At 45.7% G+C, this 11,397-nt stretch overlaps 1 protein-coding gene across 1 annotated transcript in view; it reads left to right on the top strand.

The window, feature by feature from the left end:
- LOC131892249 (uncharacterized) overlaps positions 1 to 3,259 on the top strand; it is an 18,757-nt gene extending 15,498 nt beyond the window's left edge. The window contains exon 3 of the mRNA XM_059242038.1: positions 2,816 to 3,259. Coding sequence (XP_059098021.1) covers positions 2,816 to 3,259 — 444 coding nt within the window. The remainder of the gene's footprint in view (positions 1 to 2,815) is intronic.
- Positions 3,260 to 11,397: the final 8,138 nt, after the last annotated feature.

The raw sequence follows: 11,397 nt of genomic DNA, 5'->3' as shown, positions 1-11,397 counted from the left end.
GACCTGGTGGGCCCCCAGATTCCGGCAAGGGGCTTCATCTACCTTTTGACGGCTGTCAATTGCTTCACCCTCTGGGCTGAGGCCATCCCCATGCCCAACGCCAACACCTGCGTGCAAACCATCTTTAAATCCTGGATTGCCCGCTTTGGTGTCCCCTAGCTTGTCGTCAGCAATTGGGGTGCGCACTTTGTGTCCAACTTGTGGCATGCATTGGCCATGTACCTCGGCTACCATGTAAAGCTCCTATCACCAAATGGCAAACGACATCATTGAGCTCTTTCACTGCCGCCTCAAGGAGTCACTAAAAGCCCGGCTCGATGCCTACAATGGCGAATGAATAGTCTTCGTACCTGCCATCCTTCTAGGCCTCCGCACAGCTGTGAAGTCAGACCTAGGCTGCAGCCCCGCGGTATTGGTCCACAGCGCCCTCCCTCAACCTCCCCAACTTCCAGCGCCCAAGCACCTCCACCTTTGTCAACATTGATGTTTTGTTGAGGAGTTGCTTACTGCTGTGGACGGCCACGTTTTCACGCCGCCCGCTTGGCACCAAGGTTCCGCCCTTGCCACGCCCACCGGTGGTCCTCACCGTCTCCTCAAGGGCATGGAAGTGGCTACTCATGTCTGGGAGCGGGTCGACTTGGTCTGCCAGCCCCTTGAGCGCCCATATAAGGGCCCCTAACACGTGGTGAGCCGGACTTACAAGTTCTCCATCGTGGTCAGGAATGGCGCCCACACCTCCATCGCAGTGGAGGGCCTGAAACCCGCCTTTGGCCCCTTATAGCCCTTCTCGATGCGCCCTTGTTCCACCACTGTCAGCACTGGTTTGCCACGCAACCATTTTCTTTTCTTGGTGAGGTCTCCTTTTTCACGTGCTCTGTAGTAATAATTCGCTTTTTCCTGCTCTGCCATCTTTGTTTTTCATGCCCGTTCAAAATTGTCTTTTTCTTCTTTCTTCTTTTTGCTCACTTCCTTCTCATTTTTGAGTCCTCCCATTGATGTCCGGCCTGGGTGGATTATGTAGCCCGGACTCCCTACCTGGGCTGATGATGAGAAAAATAGCTGAAAAATAAACAGTATCATTTTCAATTCAAAGCGAGTTAGCTTTTTTCCCTTGGCCCAGTCAACATCGAAGCTATAGATTGCCAGGTGCTCTCGGGTCCGTTGAAGGTGGTCATTGTCCAACGCAGAGGGAGGCTTCTCAAAAAGTCCTAAGAGAGGCTTATGGTCAGTGACAACCAGAAAGCTTGAAATACGGCAAAGATAGTGATCACACTTTCAAATTGTCCACAGAATTGCGTTTGCCGCCAGTTCCGCGGTCGCGTAATTTTTGTGGAAGTGAGATGTTGAAGATCGGGAAGGAAAGTTGTTAACTGTCAATCATAGCTCCGTAATATTTTTTGGTGTCGGGAAAGATTTTATGGACGCCAACTTACTGGGGTTAGGGCTGATCCCATCACCCCTAACGATGAAGCCTTTCAGCTGTCCAAGAAGACTTTGATTCCCACAGACTGACATAGCAAGAGGACCAGATGCAACAGAATGGAATACAGAATGGCATACGGAAGACCTGCATGATGGTAGTGCCTTTTATCAACATGTCGTCAACGATTTGAAGAGATCTCATACTGCATCATCTGTTTTCACGTTGAAGATACAAAAGATGAAGATCAAAATAGACCCAGAACAACAGATACATTAAGCTTTGCCATGTAACGACTGCCCGTCAGATACCCATCCACCACCAGGGTCCTTTGGCGGCTTTGATGCACGAGCTGGAAGAGGCATGAGTTATGGAGTGCTACGACGGCCACCAGCCCAGGGCATATTGTGCCAAAGCCCAGGGCGAAGAAAGTGAGGCTGATGACTGATTATTGCCAGCATACCATAGTTGTCCGTCGGCCAGTCCGGCCTTTTCCAAGCGCCATCGACCTGATGAAAAAGATCCACTCCACGTCGCTGCAACGGTTTGTGAAGCTTGATTGCCCACAGGGGTACTTCCTAATCCAGTTGGATCTTGACAGCTCAAAGTTGACCACATTTATGCTACCGATCAGAAAGCGGCGCTATGTCGTCGCGCCCATGGGGTTAAAATCAAGTAACACAGAATAGTGCAGTCTGGCGAGTGCCTATCTGAAGTCTAACCGGGAGCTAGAGGCTCTGTAAACCCCTTGGACAAATTCTGTTAACGGGACGACAACTGTGCCATGTAAAGATGGAAGCAGACAAAGCAGAAATGCGGGGAAAGAATGGGAACAATCCAGTAGGTGAGAGAGCAGAATGACAAGTGTTAATTTGCTGGTCAGCTGAAAAGGGAAAAAGGCTGCAATAGCAGAGTGGCCATCGAACATTAAATACAGATATATGGAGAGCTGATCCAAGAATACTACATGAACATAATCTAATAAAGACGTTGCCTTGTCATAGCGTCTTTCAGAATTTGATGCAAGTCTCAAATGGAGGCTCCAATTCAGAGGTCAAAACAAAAATTACTTAAATGGCCTTTCCCCATCTGTATTTTACAGTAATTGTCACTATTTTCTTTTCATTTTGTTCAAAGAACTTCCCTATTTTAAAAAGTATCCATTTTTTCTCCTTTTCCAATTCGCAATTTATCTATTTTGTTTTCAATGTGAAAACTTTTGGTCCAAAATTCATCAATTTCCAATCCGGTCTGTAATAATTGTAAGTGTGTTATCGCGACAAATTTGCATGACATTAAGACACAATTATTTCTCATACTGATTTTATTGTAGACATGTTTTGTACATTTGTATATCTAATACAAATGACTCATATACGACAATATCTTCTCTAGGTTTGTGATGGAATGAAGAGGCCGATTTTGCTCTCCATTGTCGGAAACTGTTTCTTGGTCGTAGCATTCATCTTTATAGGACCCGCTCCATTTATCACCAGATTGCCGACCTCGGTTCCATTGATTTTCGGAATGATGCCCCTCTTTGGGTTAGCAAACGGATTGGTAGCAGTCTCCTCGTTTTCAAGAGCTTATAAGGAATCCATCCGACAAGGATATCGAGATGACGTCAGCACCTATTTGATTGTAACAGGTAAGATAGAAATCGAAAATCCCTACTTTAGATCTCAAGTCCAGCGGCTTCTAATTGTGTGTTCCCAAAAATTTGCGTTAGGAAAATTGAGTCAAAACCTTAAAGTACTAGATTTTTTGACGTTCGATAGCGTTAATAAACATGAGCAGTGTAGATTAACAGAATTAGGACTATTTTTCTTGAAGAACTAAAATGAAAGATTAAAATCCGTTGAGTTATTACCACTCAAACCTTTTTTTAGTTCGACTTCCAATGAATTTGAAAGGGCAGTCATGGATTGCTAAACCTTGAAGATAGAGTTAATGTGGAACAGTGTGTTGCAAAAATTTGTACAAATTTGATTTGTAAGATGCATACAGATCCAGGCCTACGTGCTCCCAAAGGATATGACAGGGAAGCAAATTTTACAATGAAGGAGTCCAAGAAAGAAGAGAGCACGACTTAACAGGTTTAGCTATTTTGGCTTGAAGGTGCTCTCAAAATGGCAGCCATCAGTTTTCCAACAGTTATCTCGGTGAGCGGTTTTTCTCTACCATTGTGAACTCCACCAGCATTCATTTCCGACAACATTGAACTCCCCACAGTGAACTCTGCCAACGGCAATCTCAGCCATAGAAATCTTCACCACGGATATCTCCGCCAACGGCAATTTCCGCATGGTTAACTCCACCAAGAGTGAATTCCTCCGCGGATAACTCCTCTTCACTGTGCAGGAATATATACCGCACCCGGTTGGTATATATTCTTTTTTATGCTCATGTATTCTTTCACTTTTTTCGCCTTCCAATATTTTAATCCCAAATTTAGGGTATTCCTGTATTTTTGCTTGAGTACATCTTGACAATCCCATTTTCCAGCATGGGGGCGTATATCTACAGTTTGTCCCGAAATTGAGTTCATCCTCTTCTATTTGCTCTATGCATTTGGCTATTGCTTACCTGGGTAGCCACGCCAAGCTCAATACGATTTCTGATGCGATTGGTTGCACTCTGATAGGACTTTTCTTGAGTTTCATCTAAAATATGTCTCCAAACTTTTAACGTTTTTGTGGTAGCATGGACATTAATTACGAGCATCAAAGTAAGTAACTCCTTGCGGTGGTATACTCATAGGTTTTTGATTGGAGACAAGTCTGGAGAGTTGCTGAGCCTCTTCCACTGGAACTGAACATCATGATCCTCTAGCTAGACAGAGGCATCCTGTTTCTTAAAAAGTTTCCTCATAGCAACTGTGAACTGAGCCAGATCAGGTAAAGAAAGATCCAAGTTGCTATGAGGGCCATGTATGATTGCCAGATGGTGGCTGTTGACTAGATGTTGTAGGATTTGACTTGAATCCATCCTCCATCCGGGTCACCACGTCCACCGGTCCTCCCCAACCATCCAGGCATTGACGCCTCCCCAGCGCCTTGGACACCCCACGGTCGACCTGAACCAGTCACCACTGCAGCCACGGACCTTCCGTTGCACCCATGGGTGGGTCACTGCAACCACGGGCCTTCCGTACGCACCACGCTCTCGTTGCGACCACGGCCATCCCGCACGCATCATGTCTCTTCTGGGCCCACGTTCTGCATTCGTCTGAGGGAAGGTTCTACCGCCTTGACACGGCTATTACCGGCTGTGCCATGTACCTGATGGTGGCTGTTGACTAGATGTTTATTGCTTATTTGTGGAGGAGTTTATACACGGAGAAATGCTGATCATCAACAGAGTTTGATTCGTAAGATAGGGGTCTAGAGTTGAGGAAACCCGTGACTTTGGCCAAAGTCAACCGGAATTTCTCAGGCTGCAAAAACTGCATGGTTTTGCCCTCTTGGTCTAACCCGGCAGTCATTGCTCTCTTAACGGACTTTATCAAGGCTTTGTGTACTCCCCCCAAATGGGGAGCACCAGGAGGTTGGAACTTCCACACCAATCCAATTTGCTTCCGTAGAGTTTTTTCGGCTGCTACAAAATTGGTGCCGTTATCTAAATAGATGGACAGGGGTCGTCCACGCAGATTCTCAAATAATCTGAATGCTGCCAGAAACTCTTCTTCTCCCATTCCCCGTAGAACTTCCAAATGAACTGCCCTGGTATTTAGACATGCAAATATCAATCCCCATTGTTTCTCAGACTTTTTCTTTGATATTGACACCGAGAAGGGACCAAAGCAGTCCACAGAGACTCTGGTGAATAGAGGAGCAGGGACTTGAAATCGATCTTCCGGTAACTCGCTCATCAATTGCTCTAGAGGACAAGCATCTTGTTTAAGACAGAACGTACACTTTGCCTTTGTCTTTTTTACCGCTTCTCTTCCATGAATTACATGATATTGTTGGCGAAGTAATGAAGAGATGTGGTTTACTCCTCCGTGGTTTCCTTCTCAATGAATTTCATCAAGAATCAAACACATCAATGGATGATTCAGGTCCAACAACACTGGATGACGTAGTTAGTATGGCGAGGTCAATACGACCTCCTACTCTCAATAAACCTTCAGTATCAACACCTGGGTGGAGCCCAGCCAATCGAGAGTTTCATTGCACACAAGATTTAGTCCCCAGGTCGTTAATTTCCTTTTCAAATGACTCCATTTGAGCTCTCTTGAGAAGCTCTTCCATTGATTTGCTTTCTGAGTAGAGCTTTGGTTTGATCTTTGAGACCGCTTCTGTTAAAGTCTCCACCCCTTGATACCAATCTAATGTTTCTTCTTTAAGACCCAATGCGTGAACGTGAATTTCCGGCTGCATTGTACTGAACGAATTTTTCATATCTTCAAAGTTGCTCTTGATGGGGATATCGGTAGGCCAATCGATTTCTTCTTGGACTAAAAACTTAGGTCCATTAATCCATGTCTCGTTGATGTGGGTCTTCTTCATGACAGATCTAGTGGCCTCATCCGCCGGATTTAACACGCCGGGAACATACCGCCATTCGTTGGGCGACGTAAGAGATTGGATTTCTCCGATGCGGTTACATACGAATGGTTTGAAATGTGAGGCCGTCCCCCTTGTCCACCCCCTCACGGCGGATGAGTCAGTCCAAAACACTCTTTTGTGAATATCACTTTTCAAGGATTGTCGCACCACTTTAGCTAATCTGCTTCCCAAAACCAACGCATCGATTTCCAATTTTGCCACTGATATTGCTTTCACAGGGGCAACTTGTTTCGGCCAAAACAATTCGTGTCTCTACCCTTGTTGAGTTGGAGAGTCGTAAATAAATCACGGCGGCGTAAGCTTCAATACTGGCGTCACAAAATACGTGCATTTGGACACTTTCGGCCCAATTCGGTTTCAGACACCTAGGAATTTTGATGTTCTTGATCACTTTTGCTTCCTGCAGCCACTTGAACCACCACGAATGGTCCTCTTGATTAAATAAGTCGTCTCAATCTTTTCCTTCTTTTACCAAAGCTTGCATTCGAATTTTTCCTTTTACAGTGAAGGGTGCCACAAGGCCCAACGGATCAAACACCTTGGCAAGTTGTCTCAGAAGATTCCTTCTTGAATGCGTCGTAACCTCGTTGTCCAGTTGTTTTAAACTGAAGCCCAAAGTGTCCGCACTTGTCTCCCAAACCAGTCCGAGAATCGTCCCCTCCTTGACACCCAAATTCACTTCGGTTTGTTCCATGACCACGCCGTTTTTCTCACATTCAGATCCGTCCCAGGCCGTCATCACTGCGTTAGAGTTGGATATCCACTTATCCAATTCGAAATTTCCATATGAAAGCGTTTCTTTCAACTCTAAACCCATTGTTATAGCTTCTTGATTGGAGGCATAGCTATGCAAATAATCGTCCATGCAGAAATGTTTTTGAACGATTCTCAAAATCTCGGGAGAGCCAAAATTATCTGCTGTCCTATGCAAAACGTGAATGGCTTAACAAGGAGAAGAGGCGTCTCCAAAAACCAGTCCCGTCATTTCGAGCAACTCTGGAGAAGCTCCCAGTCTTGCTTCCCAAATGAAACGATGGAAGCGAGCATCTTCTTTATCCATTTGAATCCTGCTGTACATGGATTTGATATCAGCCGTTAGAGCAACTTCGAAGTCTCGAAAAGCTAGCAGCAGTGGTGGAAGGTCGTTTTGAAGGGCGGGTCTCGTGTGTAGGCAATCGTTGAGGGAAAGGTCATGGAATCTTGCCGCGGAGTCTCGAACCCGGCGTTTTATATACTCTATGGTGAGGTAACCATCTCTGATTCGGGTGGTTAATTTCTTCTTCCTCATCAATTCGTTTTGCATACCCATTGTCGAGGTAGGCTTGCATGGCTTTTAGATAGTCCTTGTCGAATTTAGGATTAATTTTCATTTTTTTCGTGAGGGACCAGAAACTTCGCTTGGCTGCCGTTTCATCATTCTTTGGTCTTAAACCACTTTTCCATGGCAAACTGACCTGACAACATGTTTCATCTGAGAGTTTGGTTGTCCCCTCGCGTATCAGCCTCATTGTGTACGCTTCCTCATGGGACCACACTGGTCCAGGCTGATCCCCTGACTCAGAACCAAAGTTTTCAGAGTCAAAAAGTTTTTTTCAGCATAAATTCCAGTGTTGGCCGCACTTGAGATGAGCTTATTTGAGGGACAGATCCCTCCTTGCAGTTTGACGCTTTTCCATAAAGCACCCAACCAAGTTCACATCTGATTGCAACGGGATCACCACGAACTCCCCTTCAAACTTCCAAAGGTGTGATCAGCGCCAATTGATCCACCCCAATGAGCATTTCCACTGGACCTAGTTGCTCCACTAGAGGGAGCCCAGACAGATGCTTGAACCTTCCCTTTATGGTGTTCCAAGAGAACGTTTGAAGACTAGGACAGACCCAGGGCAAGGTCAGTGCCTTCAACTCATGTTTAGTGTTATTTTCAACTCCCAATCCCCTGATTTCCTAACTCACCAACCCGGATTTGCATTTGAGTTCTTGCGATAGTAAATTTATGTCAGGGCCTTCAATTTCGGCGGAGGTAGCTCAAGGTATTTCACCACTCTTTCAGAAATCAACGTAGTGTCAAAACCTTAGGGGGTCGAACACTAGGGCATTGATGGTAATCACTCTTGAGCCATGATGACATTGGATAGGGATAATTCCAAGGCGGGTGCCCCCCCGCACAGGTATTCATCTGAGGTTTCGTGACAGTCTCCATATTTGGTTCATCTTTTGCTCGATATATGTGTAATAATTCGTGATGTCTCATCAGGCATCCATTCCTCTTACAAGCCACCTCTCTTTTGCCAGGACATGCGTGCGCTTGGTGGCCAAATGCCAGGCACTTAAAACACATGTCAAATCTTTGAGCCATTTCTTTATGACTGAGGGGAGAGGACTCTACAAACTGTGGGCAATCCTTCATCTCATGATAACATTGACACATTCAACATCGATCTTCCTGGTTTCTCTCCAAGCTATTCACGTTCCTTCGCACCACCACCTCTCACGTAAATGGTCAGCCCAGCTCAAAGTAGCGATGTTCGGCAGTTTGATCTCCCGCCCATCTGGCAAAGGAATATATTTGGTTTGCTTTTGTAATATTGGAGGCATAGTCCCGCCAATGGCGGAAGTTGTGACGGTCGAGCTTGGGTTCTAACTTGAAAATCAGGGCGGTCAAAAGTCCCATCTCCTTTTGGAAGAAGCGAAGTCACCACTCGAATGTGGCCCTGCAATCAATCAGCAAACAGAGTGAAACTTGAACTGTTGTTAATTCTTACGTTTGGCAGGTTCCGGATTGCGTCAAGGTGACCCCTTTTGAGGAAATATGAGTTCCCATACCGTTCGTGTAAGGTTTTCAACGCATCTAAATAGTGAGCCTCTGAATTTGTGAAGCCTTCTGAAGAGAGGCTGGCCTTCAAAAGACCCATTTTTTCCGCCGCTGAGCGTTTGGTTGAATGCACCAGGGCTTGGAACATGTTCGACCAATCAATGTATTCAAGTGGGTCTCCCCCAAAAACAGGCACCTCGCCCCGTGCCAATGGGTAACCTCCACTTGATCCCAGATCCATTTTAGGGTTGGCCATCCATGAGGTGAAGGCTTGATTATCATCTTCCTTTCTAAGTGTACCACTAGGTCGGGTCTAAAATTTGGCAGTATCTTCAAAGTCTTGAGGTCGAGACCCCAGTTCCAGCGCCTCCACTTGTACTTGTAGCTCCTGTGCGTCCAACGAGTCTTTCTTTTCTTTGGGGAATGGCTCACAATTATCCTGGGGCTGATCCTTAGCTCACTCCAATGCTCTGTAGATTTTCAGAGATTCCTGGTCATGTCCAAAGACAGTGCTCACTTCGTCCATTTGATCATAAATGTGCTCTTGAAGAGCACCCACCAGATTACAAACATGGTTGACTTCTTCAGCTTTGTAACGTGCTAGCCATTCTTCTTCTTCTTGGGCCATATCGAACTCTTCCCATTTCCTGCACACCACTCAGAGATCGGCTAGGGCTTCGTCAATTCTTCAGTCTTCTCAATGACGCCCGGGACACCAGTTTGTCCCCTCGAAGATCCTATTCCACAAGTTGAAATTGAATTGTGATTGACCGCTTGAACTTTGCCAAATCTTTCTTAAGTTTCACCTTTTCCAAAGACCTTCTGCTGCACCCACGGGCGGGTCACTGCAACCACGGGCCTTCCATACGCACCACGCTCTCGCTGCGACCACGGCCATCCCGCTGCACCATGCCCACCCATTGCAACCACGGCCATCCCGCACGCATCATGTCTCTTCTGGGCCCAAGTTCTGCATTGGCGTCCTCAGTCGTCGGGGGGAAGGTTCTTCCGCCTAGACATGGCTACTACCGGCTGTGCCATGTATGGTTACCAAATGGTGGCTATTGACTAGATGTTCATTGCTTATTTGTGGAGGAGTTTATACATAGAGAAATCTGAGCTATGGCAATTAAGTGGTGGGAGCATGAATAACAAATAAATGAAAATGATGACAGATGACTACAATATAACACATATAAAGATGGAATATCAAGTCCAAACTCGTATCAGACCACTTTTCAGAAGCTACTTGCTACAATAGCATCAAATACGGGAGCACCCACCCCGGTGCTGATTAGTGCCCTGCCATCAGATGGCCAGACCGTTAAAGAAATTAAGATTATAGAGGAACTAGCCGTTGAGAGAGAAATTTCATTCATCTCAATAACAGAAACCTGAGCCCAGTTTTTCAATGAGCAGGAATGAGTCTTAGGGCGGATTGACACTACAATGGAAAACCAGGGGGCTGATGTTATGAAACGATTTGTCCAACGTCCAGTACGTACTTTGAGTGACCCTTGCACGAAATGTGAAGGTCTGGTAAGATTGGGATGTTATAAAAATTTTTTCAAGTGTCTGACTCAGTCAAGTCCGGCACAAAACTTACGAGCCAAGTTGATACGTAAATTTGACGTCTATGTAACAAACAAGCAAGCGGCAAGCTCAAACTGAGCTGAACTCGGTGGTTTAACAGTGCGTTAGTTACACTGTGGCTTGCTTCTACGTTCATTAAGAAGATTACAAACGCCAGGGTATCTGCTAACTAACTGGCTAACTGGGCTCGGCTAGGGACGAGGAGATGCAGAAGCGAGATGACAGTAGGGTAGCCATTCAAAGTGTCAAACCTCTGAGGTAGATTGCGCATCAGTGCTTTATATTTAGTGTAAAATCAAACATGTGAGGGCCGTGCAAGCCTCAAAAACTACTTTCAAGTAAAGTCAAAGTATAAGCCACATTTTAAAGGTCAAATTAAATAGACTACCAAGAAATAAACCAAATCTGGGCATGATGAAGAAAGCAATGGTGGTCTGTCACGCTTCTCGGAGCAAGTTCTCATGGCTCGTTCAAAGCGTTGGGCTGGCCTACAATTCTTGGCGCTGGCAAGGGATTCACTTTTTGCGGAGGAACGAATTCGACAGGGGCGCCGGTCGCAAGCTTGGATTGAAGAGGAAGAATAGAAATAAAACAGGAAATAGCCTGTGTTTCACTGAGTGGGGGCCCTGCTCTAATCAGTTGGTTGGTCACTCATCAAAACTGCACTTGGTCACTGGATCGGCGGAAAGTTACGCCGTTTCCCGCCCTGGTTTGAATCTGTGAATTTGCCGGTTTGACGTTCGGAAAAGGAGCAGGACAGGAAGAGAGAAGGAAGAAGCCGGAGAATAGAAAGTGGTGTAAGAAAGGATTCAAAAACGTTGAGAATAAAAATACATCGATAAAAACCTAATACAGTCCAATTGCTGAGGGATGAAAGTCCCCACCATTTAGTGGTCCTTCGAGCCGGATGTCTTGAACTGGATTTTCAAGGATCGGATCCCAAATCAGGGAATCGTAGCAGAATCTGGGAAAAAGTGTTCGGACTCCATCAAATGTGG

The sequence above is a fragment of the Tigriopus californicus genome, chromosome 12 (genome assembly GCF_007210705.1).
Source record: "Tigriopus californicus strain San Diego chromosome 12, Tcal_SD_v2.1, whole genome shotgun sequence".
Lineage (NCBI taxonomy): Eukaryota > Metazoa > Arthropoda > Copepoda > Harpacticoida > Harpacticidae > Tigriopus > Tigriopus californicus.
This window is presented reverse-complemented; position numbering and strand designations above follow the sequence as displayed.